Genomic DNA, 20372 nt, shown 5'->3' on the forward strand with positions numbered 1-20372 from the left:
AGTTCCACAAAGTTTAAGCAAAAAAAAAACATTGTATTAAATTCAATTGAATTATATTCAACAAAAAATAATGTAAACATAACAAACAATATTCAAGGCGTATATCGTAGTCATACAGGAGAAAGTGACCAAGTGCATTTTTTAGAAAAACGTAATCATTGACTATTTGATATGTTTTTCAATTTTTCAATTCAAACCCTTATCCACACCCCAATGGTGCAGAGGGCACTGCATTTTACAAACACAGTGTTATCTTGATCGTTAACACACGAAGGAAAGGTGATCAGCCCTCAGCTTCAGGTACCAGTCCAGGGTAATATTGAATAAATATTGGAGTGATAAAATCATTTATGTTTATTTTACTCCCCTTGGGAATCGAACCCGGGACCTCCAGAACGGTAGCCGAGCGTGATGACCATTACACTACGGAGGCGAACAATTTATTATCTTACTAGCTTAATATTTCCCTAAAAAAATCCTTAAGGATTTTGAACTTGTAAGTATAATATATTGACTTGTTAAAAATGACTAACTGCATTGATGTTTATTTTGTTGCCAAGCAAAAGTGACTTAAATGGCCCCCCTGAACATTTTACGTTTTGTTAGTTGGTCACTTTCTCCTGTACGACTTCGATATATTAAAAGTAAGCAAGAAGACTTTTAAAGGTGTAGAAGAATCCCGCTTCGGAAAACTCCTTCGGACACATGGAACAGACCAATATCCAATGCGATAATGCTCAGCATAGCGATAGCTCTTCCTACAGGCATAACCATCGGCAGGTTGGTCCTGTGTATAGGAATGGGAAACAATCTATGCCGACGCTGTCTTAGCTAACTATCGGGAACATACAGACCTGTTCAGCATAGCGGTAGCCCTTCCTGCAGGCATAACCATCGGAAGGTTGGTCCTGTATATAGGAATGGGAAACAATCTATGCCGACGCTGTCTTAGCTAACTATCGGGAACATACAGACCTGTTCAACATAGCGGTAGCCCTTCTTACAGGCATAACCATCGGCAGGTTGCTCCTGTATATAGGAATGGGAAACAATCTATGCCGACGCTGTCTTAGCTAACTATCGGGAACATACAGACCTGTTCAACATAGCGGTAGCCCTTCTTACACGCATAACCATCGGCAGGTTGCTCCTGTGTATAGGAATGGGAAACAAGTATATGAGGCTAAGAAAGAGTTCAGGGTATTGCAAGAAAATATTGTCGAAATAAAAGCATTGTAGTTGTGGTTCCCATGCAGATTGCCTAGTAACGCCACGCGGAAATAGCGTCTGAAATACCTCAACGTTTCGACACAAACATTACATTTGTGTTGGTAATTTCGTTCCCACGATTTTTATGTGGTATCAAACGAATAACAGATATTGATCAAAGTCTTCACAGTATGTGGAACTTAAAAATGAACCATAATTAAAATGTAACTTTGTTTTAAAATCACTATAAATATTTTCTTTTAACTTAATTATGATGTCTACCGGTTTCCCAGCTAACCGCTTCTTTATCAATACTTAATACTTAAATGTATATATATATATATATATATATATATATATATATATATATATATATATATATATATATATATATATATATATATATATATAATAAATCCCTTACCGCACCCCAATAAACGCAAAAAAAAATTTTCTACCCAAGCTCCTTTGCATAGCCGTCAAAATATTTAGAATTTTGTTTAGTAGAAAGTGTTTTAGTATTAATCAGTCTTGATAAAGTAGTGGTTAGCTATGAAACCGGTAGACATTATAATTAAGTTATAATAAAATATTTATAGTGATTTTAAAACAAAGTTACATTTTAATTTTAAAATGGAAAATCACAAAGTTAGTGCTTCAAATATGAATTATATTAAAAATGAAAGTTAAAAATATATATTTTGCATATTAAAAGCGCTGTTTAAAACTTTGTGGTATGGTAAAATAACACTCTCCTTATCATACACCCTTCATCATTCAACATTCAACTTCGTGTTTTAAAGTGGTTATTATACAAAGTGAACGATGAATGATAAGGAGAGAGTTAAAAATGTATAAAAACGAATATATAAGTAAGGAATGTAAGGCTGAACGAGGAATAATTAAAGAGATTAGGAAGATTAGTTCTCTACGGCGGTATGGACATGTGAAGCGAATGGATAACGAGAGAATGACTAAAAAATGTATATGTGGCGAATGTGACCGGAAAAACAGAACGAGGACGACCGAAAAGGACTTGGCACGATCAGATCAATCAGAACCTAAAATCTGGCGGTGTCAAAAGTCTGCGTAATTGGAGGGCATGTATGACTAGATGTATGGATGTGAAGGAGGCGAGGAGTGTATGTCAGGACAGAAGAGTGTGGCGTTCCATCCTTTCTGCCTATCCCTGCGGGGAAACAGCGCGATGGTAGTAGTAGTGATAATATGTGACACGTTTCGTCTTATCAAGACATTATCAAACCGTCTTGACAACGTTTGATAATGTCTTCATAAGACAAAACGTATCGAATATTATCATATATCGCCCACTCCTTTCAACAACGTCATAAATCAACAATCGTCAATTTTCAGTTGTGCATGTTTTCGGAATGCCCAGAAAATGTACTATATCCCAGCACAATCAGTATATTTTTAACTTAATATTTACCCGCTACAGGGCAAAAAGTGTTGTTTTTGTATTTTGAAGAAAAGGTATTGTTCAATAATTTTTTTAAATATACTTTATATTTTTTAAATGGAGGAAAAACATTAAAGTTTTACCTGAAAAGATCTGTTGCACAGTAAAAAGTTCAATAAGTGGCTTGATATTTAATTTTATTACATTGTATTATATTTTACGTCCGCCTCCGTAGTGTAATGGTCTGCATGCTGGCCTACCGTTCTGGAGGTCCCGGGTTCGATTCCCAGGGGGGTTTAATAAATATAAGTGATTTTTCACTCTAATATTTATTCAATATTACACTGGACTGGTACCTGAAGTGGAGGGCTGATCACCTTTCCTTCATGTGTAATCGATCGAGATAACACTGCGTTTATATGAAGCAGTGCCCAATGCACCATTGGGGTGCGGTAAGGGATTTATTATATTATATATATTTTTAAACTTTAAAAACGATCTCCTGAAAAATCAAGTTTTTTTATATATGACGTTGTTGAAAGGAGTGAGCGATATGATACAGGCCACATCTCTAGTTTTAATCTGCCAACACCTAAAATGTTTCTTTGTATTAATAAAAGTGAATAATTTGTTTGTTTGTTTGTCCCTGTAGCCACATCCTTGAGCGAAGGACTCGACTCAGCCGGCTGGCAGGACCACACAGTCTCCGTGGAGTGCACGCAGGACGAGATGATCATCTCCGTGAACGCGAAGCCCTCGGGAGTGTCTTTTCTCGACAACGATCTCCTAAGGTAACACTGTTTCTCATAACGATTCAACGCCTGAACCTTAAAATGAGCCCCTATATATAGAAAAAATAATTAAATCCGTACAATACTTTTTATGCACAACATTTTGGGTGTGTCCAAATACTTGTTCCCGAATTATGAAAATATCTCCAATTACAGGAGTTATTTTCATATTCTTCTTCATCTTTGATGAGATGTCAAAAAATAATACTTTTTATGTTACGATTTTTCTTAACCCGTAAGCTGCGGATCGCATCTATTGTCGTTTTTTATAGAAGTACCGTTGACTGCGGATCGCATGCATAGTCGTTTTTCAACTTTACGTACTTATATCAACACCTACGGATAATTTTTTGCACTTAAATTTGGTTCGAGGCATGGATGAATTAGTTCTCTTTGATTTACTGTCATAAAATATCAAAATTATTTTAATTTAGTGTCAACTTTATCGTGAATACTTCCGGTCGGCTCGTGCTCCGCAGATACGACAGCCGCGTCTTCTATACAGCCGCCATACTTTAGGCCGCGAGTCCGTAAATGTTAATATTTTTGTGTAAATACACTATAAAAACATGATAAGTAAAGTGCATTGTGTACTGTGAACATCTATGATGGATATCCGAAAGTTTCACTACAAAAAATAGGCAAAAATATGCTTTTTTTGTCAAAAATATTGTGATGTAAAATAATCCAGCACGGGACGGACAGTTTGACACTGGAAATCGAGTAGCTTAGAGGTTAAATAAGGAAGTGACCACGCCCCACCCTGTATATTACAATGATCCACAAAGTTGATGGATTAAATTTTTAAATATTTAAAATGTGTCCTAACACAAGCCGATTTCGCTTTGGCGCACGCAGGTTGTAGGTACTGTGTTCTTAGCTTATCTACAATATAATTAAAAATAGCTATTACAACGTTACTAATATAAATAAATAATAATAAGTTAATGTAGTAAAAACACAATTATGTATTTAGTTTTGTTTTCCATTTTTATTTTATTTAACACGTGACCGGGTTTCCTCGTTACCGACGTTATTATTACTACTACTACTACCATCACGCCGTTTCCCCAAAGGGATAGGCAGAGATGATGGAACGCCATACTTTTCTGTCCTGACATACACTCCTCCATACATCTAGTCATACATGCCCTGCGATTACGCAGAATTTTGATACCGCCAGATTTTAGGTTCTGATTGATCTGATCGTGTCAAGTCTTTTTCCTTTTTCGTATATATATGTATCGTAGTCGTACAGGAGAAAGTGACCAACTACCAAAACGTAAAATGTTCAGGAGGGCCATTTAAGTCACTATTGCTTGGCAACAAAATAAACACCAATGCAGTTAGTCATTTTTACCAAGTCAATATATTATACTTCCAAGTTTAAAATCCTTTGGGATGTTTTCAGGGCAATATTAAGCTAGTAAGATATCAAATAGTCAATGACCACATTATTGTAAAACAATGCACTTGGTCACTTTCTCTTGTATGACTACGATATATATATATATATATATATATATATATATATATATATATATATATATATATATATATATATATATATATATATATATATATATATATATATATATATATATATATATATATATATATATATATATATATATATATATATATATATATATATATATATATATATATATATATATATATATATATATATATATATTTATATATATTAAATCAACACGTGTGGTGGGTTTTAAGATTAGTACAATCTTCCCGGCATGTTCTTGTGAGCAGGTTGAGGGCATGAGCCCGGGTTGGGCGGCGGAAACCCGCGGTAGGGCGGAGAGGGCAGCTTCCTGGCGACAGGAGCCGCGGGGGGCGGAGCCGGTAGAACGGGATGAGCCATAGAAGCCCCCATAACCGGATGCGGAAGTACCTCTTTCGCTACAGGCATCGGTGGTCCGTTGTAATTACTGCAAAGATGCAAGATCAATCTTTATAGTATGAGAAATTAACGGACTCTGAAGTCAGAGTTTCTCGGTTCGAACCCACTCTACCACAACTTGATACCTATTTTTAATAATGAGCCGCTTAGGCTCACAGAAATAGTATGAAATTGAAATATTTGTGTACTTGTAAATAATAAAAGCACAAATATTTCTCTTTTTTTTAAATCTATGTTTTGTTCGGTTTTCACTTTGTGGTATGAAATTATTAAATTATAATTTCATAATTGATTCGGCAGTCACTTTGTGGCATTCACTCTCCTTTCTGCATTTGGTATCAATCTCTCCATCCCTTGAAACATACTTCGAACATTGTATAAGTATATTTAAGTAAAATTACTTACATAAATTTTAGAAAATATAAAGAAAACCGCGTTTTCTTGTAAAAACTAGAAATTTTACAATGTTTGAAACTTACAGTAATTTTGCAAGTCAAACAATTGTGGTATAATTTCGTTCAAAAGTATTTTAATTGTGTTCTAATTAGATACTGCATATCTAGGTATCCATACATTTTTAAATTGTTGGGTAATATGGTATGTACAAAATTAAATAGGGTTGTTGGATTTAAATCCACTTTTATTTCAAAATGTCGCTCACTCTTTTCAACGTCATATATCAAAAATCGTAAATTTTCAGTTATGCATATTTTCAGAATGCCCAGAAAACGTACTACATCCCAGGAAAAGCGGCATCTTTTAAAACTTAATATTTACCCGCTACAGGACAGAAAGTGTTGTTTTGCATTTTGAAGAAAAAGTATTGTTTAATTATTTTTTTAAATATTCAAAACATTTTTCAAATGGAGAAAAAACCTTCAGATTTTACCTAAAAAGATCTGTTGCACAGTAAAAAGTTCAATAAGTGGCTTGATATTTATTTTTAATACATTTTATTATATTTTCAAACTTTAAAAACGATCTCCTGAAAAAACAAGTTTTTTTAAATATGACGTTCTTGAAAGGAGTGAGCGATATAGTCTTTGTGGAATGAATTAAATTAAACTAATTAACTCATTTAAAACATTTTGAGTGTGTCCAATTATAGGAGTATTATTTTTTGACATCTCATCAAAGATGAAGAAGAATATGGAAGTCTGGGCATTTAGCGTTTTAAAATGACGATTTTTACGATCGAATTAACGCCCAACGGGTTCACGCACCGATCAAGAGCTCCGACCCAAAGAAAGATGGACAAAAGCACAAGCCAATCCAAGCTAATCGTCGTTTTAAAACGCTAACTGACGTGTCGGATAGAAAAATTACACGGAATTCCGGATAGTGGACAAGCGTAGTCAGCCCCGTAAATGCCCAGACTTCCATATTCTTCTTCATCTTTGATGAGATGTAAAAAAAATAATAATCAAGTATTTCATTTAGACTGGATTTAGTCTACTTTTATCCTTTTATACATCACACCTATACATACCACGACTCCGTTGCGTACTGCCAGTTTCTGAAATGAAAGCCTAACAGCTTTCGCTATTAGGCTTTCATTAGCTGTAACTGATTTCAGTACACCATATACTCTGTTCCCAGCATTCACTCCCCTTTCTGCATTTGCCATCAATCTCTCCAGCCCTTGAAACATACTTCGAACATTGTATAAGTATATTTAGATAAGTAAAATTACTTACATAAATTTTGAAAATATAAATAAAACCACGCTTTCTTGGGAAAATTTTTTTTACAATGTTTGAAACTTACAGTAATTTTGCAAATAAAACAATTGTGGTATAATTTCGTTCAAAAGTATTTTAATTGTGTTCTAATTAGATACTGCATACCTAGGTACCTACCTGCTTTCTTCTTCCTGGCTCCATTCCAGCTTATCGTCTTTGTAGACTGCTGGAGTCAGATCTCCTCGTCCTCAGGTTGTAGGTCCTTCTGTCATGGACAACGTCACCTAGGCCATGCCTTCGTATCATGTTATCTCTCTGCAAACCATCTCAACACACCTTTCTTAATTTTATCGATAATGCTTATCTCAGCTTTGCATTCCTTCCTTATTTCACTATTCGCACATCTATCATACATCGTTTTGTCGCACATTCTTCTGAGAGATGGCATTTCGACTGCATTCAGTCTACTTTCGTATTTTACCAACTCCATGTTTCACTTCCAAATATGTTTTTATTATAATCTGTGTTGAGAACAGGAGGGATAATCTAGTGTGGGCCAATCGGGAACTTGTCAGCATTTGCTCATTGCTAGGAGGAAACCACGTTGCACTCCTCAGGAGAAGCCGCTCACAGAGACTGCTGACTGTCTTCAACAGGCCTTCCATTCCAGTAGAAGAGAGTTCGCTGTTTTTTGTCCTAGCTTGCGCGTATTTCTCTTATCCTGGTGTTCCTTATTCTATCTCGGGAATAAATAGGTAAATTAATAAATTGATTACAGAGAGAATGCTGGATTCAGCGGGTCGATCTACCCTCGAGGCCTGGGCAGGGCCGGAGGGTGCCTGACCAAGTACAGGCTGACTCCGGGGCCGGTCGTGTACCACCTGCCGCTGCGGGCCTGCAACACGATGCCCTACACCACGGTGAGTACCTACTCGGAACACTTCCCTTGGAAGCCCCAAAACTGCCCTCATCCCTAGTTCCTACCCTCTTCCAGTTGAAATCAACGTTTGGATACCCATCAATATATATTTTGTCCGCCTCCATGGTGTAATGGTCAGCGTGTTTAGCTACCGTGCTGGCGGTCCCGGTTTCGATTCCCAGGGGGGGTGAAAATAAATATTAGTGATTTTACACTTTAATATTTATTACTAAAATTACCCTGAACTGGTTCCAGAAGCGCGAGAGTGATTGCCACCTTGCACTCATGTAAGTAACGATCAGGATAACACTGCGTCAATTCGATGCAGTGCCCTATGCACCATTGGGTGCGGATAAGAGTTATAAGTATTATGACCTCATCGCCATGACATCTTCCGTGTCAATTTCTAATTACATCATCACCCGGTCATCCCGCAAAGCTAATTTAACACAAAGTTTGATCTCCTTTCGCTAATGGTATAATATTATGGAAATTTACTTTCGTTCTAGTCGTTTTTCCATATGCTCACGCACTCCCCCGCTTCTAGCCGTTCGCATAAGCTGACATATCATTTGGTCCATGAATATTTATGACATCTGCCCATACTGCGAATTTCCACAGCGATTACGTAGTTGTTTGAACACGAAATCGATTTCACCAATGTCCGATATTCGATCATAACTTACTAACCGCTACGCCACCTCTATACAGGGGCAGGTAGAGATGATAGTGTCACCCCGCTGTCCTTAGATATCTTCGCCTGTCCTTAAATATCTTCGCCTCTTACACATTTCGCTCACTCCTTTCAAGAACGTCATAAATCAAAAAACTTGATTTTTCAGGAGAACGTTTTTAAAGTTTAAAAATAGAATACAATGTATTAAAAATAAATATCAAGCCACTTATTAAACTTTTTACTGTGCGACAGATCTTTTTAGGTAAAACCTGAAGATTTTTTCTGCATTTGAAAAATATTTAGTATATTTCAAAAAATAATTAAACAATACCTTTTCTTCAAAATGCAAAAACAACACTTTCTGCCCTGTAGCGGGTAAATATTAAGTTAAAAATATGCCGCTTTTGCTGGAATATAGTACATTTTCTGGGCATTCCGAAAACATGCACAATTAGAAATTGACGATTTTTTATTTATGACGTTCTTGAAAGGAGTGAGCGATATTTAAAAAATGGTTCCCTTACGTTTTGTAGGGATGGAAAGGTTGATTAAGAAGTTTCTCTAGAAAAGAGAGTGAATTCTGGGAACAGGGTGAATGGTCCACTAAAATCTGTTACACGCAAGTAAAGTTATAGTTAACTAACTAACCATCAAGCCGCTTTCTCGCAGGGGTAGGCAAAATGCAAAAACAACACTTTCTGCCCTGTAGAGGGTAAATATTAAGTTAAAAATATGCGTCTTTTGCTGGGATATAGTACATTTTCTAGGCATTCCGAAAACATGCACAACTGAAAATTGTCGATTTTTTATTTATGACGTTCTTGAAAGGAGTGGGCGATTTATCACACGAATCATACATACATACCCGCCGATTATCCCTAATGCACGGAGTTGAATTGAATTAAAGAGAAATGTTTGCGTTTTTATTATTTACACAAATATGTATTTCAATTTCATACTATTTCTGTGAGCCTTCGCAGCTCATTATTAGAAATAGGTATCAAATTGTGGTAGAGTGGGTTCGAACCGAGAAACTCTGAATTAAGAATCTACGACACTAACCACGGGACCACAACCCGACGCTTTTATAAGGTATTGCATAAATGTAATCGTAGAAGTGGCGAAGAATATGTTAAAAGACAGAGTGTTGTGGCGTTCTATTCTCTCTGTCTACGGCGTGTTAATTAATTTTTTAGACAAATTTCTTATGGTTTTACATATCGCTGACTTCTTTCAACAACGTCGCAAATCGAAAATCGTCAATTTTCAGTTGTGCATGTTTTCGGAATACCCAGAAAATGTACTATATCCCAGCAAAAGCGGCATATTTTTAACTTAATATTTACCCGCTACAGGGCAGAAAGTGTTGTTTTTGCATTCCGAAGAAAAGGTATTGTTTGATTTTTTTTTTAAATACACTAGTATTTTTCAAATGGATAAAAAACCTTCAGGTTTTACTTAAAAAGATCTGTTGCACAGTAATAAGTTCAATCAGTGGCTTGATATTTATTTTTAATACAGCGTATTATATTTTTAAACTTTAAAAACGTTGTCCCGAAAAATCAAGTATTTTGATTTATGACGTTCTTGAAAGTGAGCGATATATTGATAACCTTTTTTCAATTCCTGACCAATATGCGATTTAAAAATGCATATTCTCTCAATACAACGAACATTTATTAAGCCATTTATTAGTCAAGACGTGGCAAATGCCAGTAAATGGCTGTTGTCATTCGCTGACTATACAATGACAGGATAGGAGATTGTATTTGTGAGAATTCGGGCGTCCGAATTCGCTTCCGTCTACCCATGCAGTGTTCACAGGTAGGTACCTACTCGGTAATAATAATATATTGATAATCATCTGGCCACTAAGTTCTAGTCTGGCAACACTGTAGGAGCTGGCTCGCCGGTCGAAGCCGACATCCGCCATCTTTGTATTTTGTAATGCCCGCGCAAATAACTGTCACCTGTCACTAAAATCTTTATGTTTACAAATTATTAACAAAAAAATGTCCCGGAACTCACTTAATTTCAAGCTTATTGATAAAAAATATAAACTGCGTTTTGTATTATTTTATTTTTATATTATTTTTTTGATGTAATGTTTGAATAGCTATTTTTACACAACATTTTGAGTCTGTCCAAATACTTGTTCACAAAATCTTGATTACCTCCAATTTCAAGAGTTATTTTCATATTATTTTTTGACATCTCATCAAAGTTAAAAAAGAACATGGAAGTCTGGGCATTTACGGGGCTGACGACCGTCATGGGCTCGTTCAAGTGATCACTTTACACACGTGTTACATTTAGCAATTCTACCCATTATTGACAATCATACTACTAAAAATTCTTGGAATTTCTATATTGGTACTATATATGAACCAATATGAACATTGATCTTGAATCACTAGAACTTCACTAGAGACATCTATTGGTGAGATGAAAAGAAGCTTTTTATTAAGCAGAAACTCTTTTATTAGTATTTTATTAGTAATTATGTCAAAATATAAAATAATATGAAAAATAACTCCATATTATTTTTTGACATCTCATCAAAGATGAAGAAGAATATGGAAGTCTGGGCATTTACGGGGCTGACGACCGTCATAGGCTGGTTTAAGTGATCACTTTACACACGTGTAACATTCACCAATTCTACCCATTATTGACAACCACACTACTCAAATTCTTGGAAGTTCTATATATATGAACCAATTTAGAAACCTTGTTCATGAATCACTAGAACTTCACTAGAGACATCTATTGGTGAGATGTAAAGAAGCTTTTTATTAAGCAGAAACTCTTATATTAGTATGTGAGATCCGAATCCTGGATTATAATCACACACATGAGAAACGCCAGAAAATACCATTTTCATTTTTATTATTAAGCTTATAATTTGACCAGATAATTTATTTACAACATTTTGAGTGTGTCCAAATACTTGTTCACATTTGTGAACAAGTATTTGGACACACTCAAAATGTTGTAAAAATAACTCCTATAATTGGAGATAATCCAGGTTTGTGACACGCAAAATGTTGTAACTACATTTGGACTGTGTCCTCAACTCAAAATGTTGTTAATAAATTATCTGTTCAAATTATAAGCTAAAATAATAAAATAAAAAAGGATATTTTCTGGCGTTTCTCATGTATTTGATTATAATCCAGGATTCGGACTTCACACACTAATAACATAAGAGTTTTTGCCCAGTAAAAAAGCTTCTTCGTTTCACCAATAGATGTCACTAGTTAAAATTCTAGTGATTCTTGTACAATGTTTTGAAATTGGATCATATATATAGAAACAAATTGTTTTAAAATTAGATCATATATTTAGAACTATATAATTGGATCATATATATAGAACTAGAAGAATTTGAAGAGTGTGGTTGTCAATCATGGGTGGCATTGGTGAATGTAACACGTGTGTAAAGTCACTTACGCGTAGTTTAATCACTTAAACCGGCCTATGACAGTCGCAAGCCCCGTAAATGCCCAGACTTCCATATTTTTCTTTACCTATGTTGCGATGTCCAAAAATAATATGATATATGTCAATGAATGTGGAAGAAGCGGAGTCTGTTTGCAAAGACAGGGCAGTGTGATGTCGTGTTCCACTCCTCTCTGCCTGCCACTGCGGAAATCGGCGGATTCTTTCCGAAATAAAGACAGCAAGTTTTCACTGTGTTCCCGCGGATAAATGCCAGTTGAATTCATTGTTGTAACACTCTTATAAGGCTCTGTCGCTGTGGGTGTCGCGTGGCGGACTGACCTTCAGCTTGGCGATTGCTTTGTCGGTGATGGCAGATAAGGACATCGAGTTTTTCGTCACTCGAATCCTTACATTCCACATTAATTTATAATAATCAAACGGGATAAGAGTGGTGCACAGGGCACTGAAATAAAACCACGCGATATTTACCTGGCATATACATCGCGGGTTATTTGATCTGCTAATTAGTGGGTGTTTACCTGGAACACTCAATGTCTCTCATCTGAAATACCCTAGGTCTCACCTGAAATTCCTAATATCTACATGAAACATCTTATGTCTCACCTGAAACATCCAAAGTATCACCTGAAATACCTAATGTCTCACCTGAAACACCCAATGCTTTTCCTATAATAGCCTGAAACATCTAATGGCTCACATGAAACACGTAAAGTCTCATCTCACCGTAAAACACAAAATGTCATTCATACAAGCGCTCTTGAGGTAGTATTTAACAAAAATGGCGCTACATAAATTATCGAAATTTATTGTTATTATTCCTAAAATACCCAATGCCCACCAGGACAACCCAAAGTCTCACCTGAAAAATCCCATATCTCATCTGTAACATACAATGTCTCACCTGAAACACTAAATGTCTCACCTGAAACACTTAATGTGTCACCTGAAACACTTAATGTGTCACCTAGAACACAAGATGTCACCTAAAACAACCATTGTCTTACAAGAAACGCCTATATCACACGGAGGTACTATTTTCATCCCCTATTGCACTCAATGGTGCATAGGGCACCACACTATATTGACGCAGATCTCGGGATCGCGGGAATTTAAACGCGCATAAGAAGTATGTGAACAATTTCAGAGTATGTGTTCTGTTCCACCTGTTCAAATAATAATTTTGTTATATCTGGTTTTAGATTCATTGCCATTTTAATATTCCTTTGTATTGTTGACTAATTTCATTGCTGTTTATCAAATGACATTTATAAACACTTGATATTCAAGGTGTTCTATGACGAGCTTAATGTACCAATAATATAAGTGTTCAACAAACTTCGTCTATATATAAATATATACATAAATACATATATTTCTTCTAACCCTTATTTGTACCTAATGCTGATGCATAGGGCAATAATTATCTTCACCCCCCCCCAGGAAATCGAACCCAGAACTTCCAGCACGGAAGCTGAACTTGCTGACCATTACACTACATATTTTACATTTTTTTATTATCATGGAATATTGCAGATTGTACCGTGCCTACTTTTGTGATTTGATTGCGAGCTGATGTATAGTTCGAAAATCGTAAATCCTAATATCTCAACGGAAACACCCATTGTCTCACCTGAAACACCCATTGTCTCACATGAAACACCCAATGTCTCGTTTGAAAATACCAATGTATCACCTGAAACATCCGTTGTCTCACATGAAACACCCATTGTTTCACCTGAAACACACATTGTCTCACCTTTAACACCCAATGTCTCGTTTGAAAATCCCAATATATCACCTGAAACATCCATTGTCTCAACTGAAACACCCATTGTTTCACCTGAAACACACATTGTCTCACCTTAAATACCCAATGTCTCGTTTGAAAATCCCAATATATCATCTGAAACATACATTGTCTCACCTGAAACTCCTATTGTCTGAAACTAGTGTGACCGGTTTCAGGACGACGGCACGGTGGAGTACCGCAACGTGGTGATGGTGCAGCCGCACCCGCTGCTGGTGACGGGTATGGGGCGCGCGCACGCCGTGGCCTGCCGCGCGGCCCCCCAGGAGGCGCAGCCCCGCGCGGCGCGACTCAGCGACGTCCGGGAGTACACGCACCACGTAGAGTGAGTACACATCCAACCGGATCGTTGTCAGACGGGAGGAATATCTAATTTAGCATACTCAACCTATTAAAAATGTTAAACAAATTAAAACTTCATATTATTTTTTTGCATCTCATCAAAGATGAAGAAGAATATGGAAGTCTAAGCATTTAAAAGAGCTGACGGGGCTGATGGCAGCACCAACTGTTCAACGTAGCAGCAACACGCGCAATTTAAGATTGCTCACGGCGGACAGCATGCTTATTGTCGCGGAAATATTGTATACCCACAAGAAACATGTTTTTTTTTTTAAAAACATGTTATTTCTTTTTTATTTAACTAGACTGGGCCACAGCAATGCGTGGCCGGGTACAGCTAGTAATGAATAAAATAAAATAAATTATTTATCGGAAGCCATTGTAATAGGGTATTATCACCCGGGAGGAATATCTAATTTAACATACTCAACCTATAAAGGATTGTATTAGACTCGTGAAGTGTTTATAACAGCCGATATAATCAATATTTTCATTCATCATTTCCTTTTGTATAATTCGCCTTCGTAAATACGTTGTTTTCGTAAGTTGGTAATGTATGACGTCACAGAAACGATGGAATTATTTTTATATTGGTAACATTGCTAAATTATTGACGGCTCTATTTGTTAATGTCTATGGTCCACAGATACCCATTAATTTTTATTATGCTTTCAGCGTATCGTCATCGGCTATTCACCCCGGAAGTGGGCCGGCTTACTCCATGAAAATTTTCAACGGAGATCCAGCTCACAATGAGGTAAAATCCAAACCTTTCCAGAGCACATATGATATGAGCGTGTTTAGCTACCGTGCTGGAAGTCTCGGGTTCGATTCCCAGGGGGGTAAAAATAAATATTAGTGATTTTACACTGTAATATTTATTTAAAATTACCCTGGACTGGTTCCTGGAGCGTATATATATATATATATATATATATATATATATATATATATATATATATATATATATATATATATATATATATATATATATATATATATATATATATATATATATATATATATATATATATATATATATATATATATATATATATATATATATATATATATATATATATATATATATATATATATATATATATATATATATATATATATATATATATATATATATATATATATATATATATATATATATATATATATATATATATATATATATATATATATATATATATATATATATATATATATATATATATATATATATATATATATATATATATATATATATATATATATATATATATATATATATATATATATATATATATATATATATATATATATATATATATATATATATATATATATATATATATATATATATATATATATATATATATATATATATATATATATATATATATATATATATATATATATATATATATATATATATATATATATATATATAAAAAAGAAAAAATCAGATCGTTGTTATTTTATTCATTCCAATTATTGATGGTATACTTCCTTGTTCTAGGTTGCGACCAACGTGAAGATCGGAGACCCCCTGACTCTTGTTATCTCGATGGATAAGGAGCTGAGCAAGCACGGGATGAAGGTGACAGACTGCACCGTGCGTGACGGGCTCGGCTGGGCGCAGCAAAACCTGCTAAATGACGACGGGTAACCAGTATTCCCTTTTAATGTATATTTAAAGCATTAATTTATTATCACTCATCAATCACTTTGTATAATACCACTTTAAAACACGAAGTCGAATGATGAATGATGAAGGGTGAATGATAAGGAGAGTGTTATATTACCATACCACAAAGTTTTGAACAGCGCTTTTAATATGCAAAATATATATTTTTAATATTCATTTTTTATAAAATTTATATTTGAAGCACTAACTTTGTGATTGTCCATTTTATAATTTAAATGTTACTTTGTTTTAAAAATCGTTATAAATATTTTATTATAACTTAATTATAATGTCTACCGGTTTCATAGCTAACCACTACTTTATCAAGACTGATTAATACTAAAACACTTTCTACTAAACAAAATTCTAAATATTTTGACGGCTATGCAAAGGAGCTTGGGTAGATCCCAAGTGGCTTTATTTTTTTGTTGATTGGCAGTCACAGTCGAAAGACTTATAAAGAATATTAGAAATTAAAAAGGGAATTAATAATAATTTACAACTAAAAAATTCACAAGTAAATTATTTTTCTAAAAGTCCGTTATTAAACATGTTTCCAATCACTCATCATCCCTGATCCCTTTTGCCTGTGACTGCCAATCAACACAACAAAATAAAGCCACTTGAGATCTACCCAAGCTCCTTTGCCTAGCTGTCAAAACATTTAAAATTTTGTTAAGTAGATAGTGTTTTAGTATTTATCAATCTTGATAAAGAAGTGGTTAGTTTGGAAACCAATAGACATTATAATTAAGTTATAATAAAATATTCATAGTGATTTTAAAACAAAGTTACATTTTAATTATATATAGTATTCCCTTAGACCAGCGGTCGCAAACTTAACAGCAAATTGGGAAATTTTAGTAGTGTGGTTGTCAATCATGGGTAAAGTGGTGAATGTTACACATGTGTAAAGCGATCACTCAAACCATACTGCGACAGGCCGTAAGCCCGGACTTCCACATTCATCACTACTTTGCGTGGCGTTAACTTTGAACGGGGAGAAACGAAGTCCATAAATATAAATAGGGTTTTGGTGTATGTTTCAGTTGCCCCCTGGACAATGAGATCATGGGCATGTTCGACTACTCTTCAGATGGCTCCCGGGCCTCGGTGACCTTCCAAGCGCACAAGTTCCCCTACACCGCCAGCGTATACTATCAGTGCGCCGTCAAACTGTGCGGCGTCAAGGACTCCCACCAATGTGTGAGTATTTACTTGTTTATTTATTGATTAATAAATAATAAGAATAAAACCCTTATCCGCACCCCAATGGTGTATAGGGCACTGTGTCATATAAACGCAGTGTTATCTTGATGGTTTACACATGAATGAAGGGTGATCAGCCCTCCGCTTCAGGTACCAGTCCATGGTAATATTGAATAAATATTCCAGTGAAAACATCACTTATATTTATTTCCCCCCCCTTGGGAATCGAACCCGGGACCTCCAGAACGGTAGCCGAGCGTGCTGACCATTACACTACGGAGGTGGACAAACGATTATTTATTGATTAGGCGTTTAAATTGTAGAACTCCATTTTAATTTATGTGTTAATTGTTAAATCTAACACTAATTTTTTGAGTCTACCGAGTTGCATTTTATTGTTAAAAAAAACATAAAAATTTATATTGTGACAATTGTTTTGCATAGTTACGGCATTTTCAAACAAATGTGAAGATTAAATGGACTGACGGTCCTTATATAGCTGTACTATAGCTACTTTGTCAATCTCCGTTGTGTAATGGTCAGCACGCTTGGCTCGGATAAGGAGAGTAGATAAAATAATACTGAAATATTTGATTGTGTTGTTCAGAAACCTTCGTGTGGAGCCGACAAGCCCCGAGTCCGGCGCCAGTCTGACGATGAAGAGGCTCCGGCGAAGATCGAAGTCTTCTCGGGACTGTATGTCAACGAGGCTACCGACCTGACGCCTGACACGGATTTCGTTACCAAGGAAAGGGTGAGTTTGTCAAATTTCTACAATAAATAAGTATAATTAATTCAATCTGAAACATAGGAACGAACTTTGTGAACAAGTATTTGAACACACTCAAAATGTTGTTCATAAATTATCTGGTCAAATTATAAGTTAAAATAATAAAATGAAAAGGATGTTTTCTGGCATTAATAAATATATATATATTTTTTTTATGTATTAATTTTAAATCAAACACAGATTTTTTGAGTCTACTAAGTTGTATTTTATTAACAAAAACACATAAAAAATTATATTGTGACAATTGTTTCGCCTTATTAGGGCATTATCAAACAAATTTCCATGACATTCGTTTGATGATGCCCTAACAAGGCGAAACAATTGTCACAGTATAATTTTTTATGTGTTTTTGTTAATAAAATACAACTAAATTGACTCAAAAAATCTGTGTTTGATTTAAAGTTAACACATAAATTAAAATGGAGTTATACAAATTAAAAACACCAAATCAATAAATAATAAATATTTTGGTTAAATTTCAGAATCCCGAGGACGCCATTTGCATCTCTCAGCGGAACTTCGCCATCGCTATCTGCATCGCCGGCTTGATCCTCATGCTGGCGGTGGTGGCGGCCATCTTGGTCATCCTAGCCAGGCGGCGCGGCCCCAAGTCCATCAGCAACACGGGCAGCTCTATATACAGCGGGCCCTACACCAACACGGGCTACTCTCATGACAGTTAGGCGCAAGATGGCCGCCTTCTGCAGCCAGCTACTCAAAATGGCTGCCCTTCCAAATTGAATTGAACCAGTACAGGGGTATCATACTGCATTAAAAATAGTTTTATACCATCCAATGATGCATACTGCATCAAATAATAGTATCTTGATCGTAAATACATACACAAATTAGAGCTATGGCTCTAGTGCATATGCATTCACACTAGCACTAATCGGCTGTCCAAACTTAAAACACAGTAATGGATATTTTTTTGGCAGTATGCTTTTTTTACATTTTCGGACTAAGTAGAATCTACTTAATCCAAAAATGCAAAAAAACGTACTACAAAAAAATGTCCCTTACTGTGTTTTGAGTTTGGACAGCCGTAATGTGTAAAGGCAACTAGCCGTAACTCAAGTAGCGGCTGTTTGGCGTAACACGGCTCAAAGCATTCTTATAACCGGCCTCTATCATATACAATCACAGATTTTGCTCCATCTCTTTCCTTTACCGAGATGTTCATTATCCAAATAGCCGAAAAATTGTATTGATTTGATACATGTGAACGGGGTAGATTGTCACATTTAACTTCTGTATTGGTTCAATTCAACAGCCAAAAAACATCACATTCACAAAACGGTTTTATTTTTTCTATCTTTATTCTTAATTTGTGATTTTTGAGGGTTTATTTTATTTCAAATGTATTCAATGACCAGCTAAATTCGACTTTATATATATATAAATTTATTATTGTCATTTTATCCATATAGGTGTCGGTCTTCGTACTTAATTTTCAATGGTACCTACCTACCGTACTCATTATCTATTGTATATTGCAAAAAACCATAGAAAAACTGTTGAAAACATAATAAATTTTATCTTTGGAATTCTGGAAAGTAAGTACTTAAAAAGTATATTCCTGTTTACTGTATTTATATATATATTATTTTATATTTTCTTACAATTAGTTTTATAATATCTATTTGATTAATACTATATTAGGATTATGAACAACTGTCCGACTTGGTTTCGGTGACGTTTCATAACTATTTCATTGAAAAAATACCATTTTTTTAACTTTCTCTCCTAACTTGACTATTAAACTAGACATTGTGCCATTTTATACGAATGACGGAAGAAGAAAACACATTTTTTAATGATTTAAAAATGTAACCCGCCAGTTTTAATATTCCTTTATTAAATCAATGAAATTCTGGAACGACACCGAACACAAACCATTCGGACATTTTAGAAATTAGGATATTAAAAAAATGCTTGAAAATAGTGATATTAAAAATCAATCCATAGTGCAATTTTAGCTGATTTGTGATTCCATTTTCTTTTTTGAAAAACCACAGACAAATAATAGATTATAATGTTTTATAGGTAAGAACTTTTTTAAAGTTCCTACTCTGCAAAGAAATAAACTATATTTTAGTCAAACACTTATTGAATATCATTGATATTTTTTTATACATGTATTTCTGAATCATTTCAAAATCTGTTTTTGCCACATCGAAATAAAATTTATGTAATATTATTTAATTGTTTTATTTTTCCTACTTTTCTTAACAGGACCCATTGGTGCATATGGCACTGTGTTTATACTTATGAATTAACAAGTAATTTACAAGTACTGTGGTGATTCTTCTTCTTCTTCTTTAGCCTTCTGCCCTCCGCTGATGGATATAACCCTCTTCTGTATCCTTCCATTTTATTTATTGATTTGGCGTTTAGTTTCTAGAACTCCATTTTAATTTAAATATTAAATGTTCAAATCAAACACTGATTTTTTTTAGTCTA

General features: G+C 34.8%; 1 protein-coding gene across 2 annotated transcripts in view; it reads left to right on the top strand.

Annotated features, from left to right (window-relative positions):
- The window catches only part of pio (zona pellucida domain-containing protein piopio), a 37733-nt gene extending 17624 nt beyond the window's left edge, over positions 1-20109 (top strand). For both annotated transcript variants that reach the window (XM_088265953.1, XM_088265954.1), the window contains exons 4-11: positions 3282-3420; positions 7802-7943; positions 14049-14215; positions 14908-14989; positions 15743-15888; positions 16960-17116; positions 17727-17873; positions 18392-20109. In XM_088265953.1, coding sequence (XP_088122079.1) covers positions 3282-3420; positions 7802-7943; positions 14049-14215; positions 14908-14989; positions 15743-15888; positions 16960-17116; positions 17727-17873; positions 18392-18592 — 1181 coding nt within the window. In that variant the 3' untranslated portion in view covers positions 18593-20109. The remainder of the gene's footprint in view (positions 1-3281; positions 3421-7801; positions 7944-14048; positions 14216-14907; positions 14990-15742; positions 15889-16959; positions 17117-17726; positions 17874-18391) is intronic.
- Positions 20110-20372: the final 263 nt, after the last annotated feature.

Source organism: Brachycentrus maculatus, unplaced genomic scaffold (genome assembly GCF_059751285.1).
Source record: "Brachycentrus maculatus isolate JH-2025_06_01 unplaced genomic scaffold, ASM5975128v1 h1tg000259l, whole genome shotgun sequence".
Lineage (NCBI taxonomy): Eukaryota > Metazoa > Arthropoda > Insecta > Trichoptera > Brachycentridae > Brachycentrus > Brachycentrus maculatus.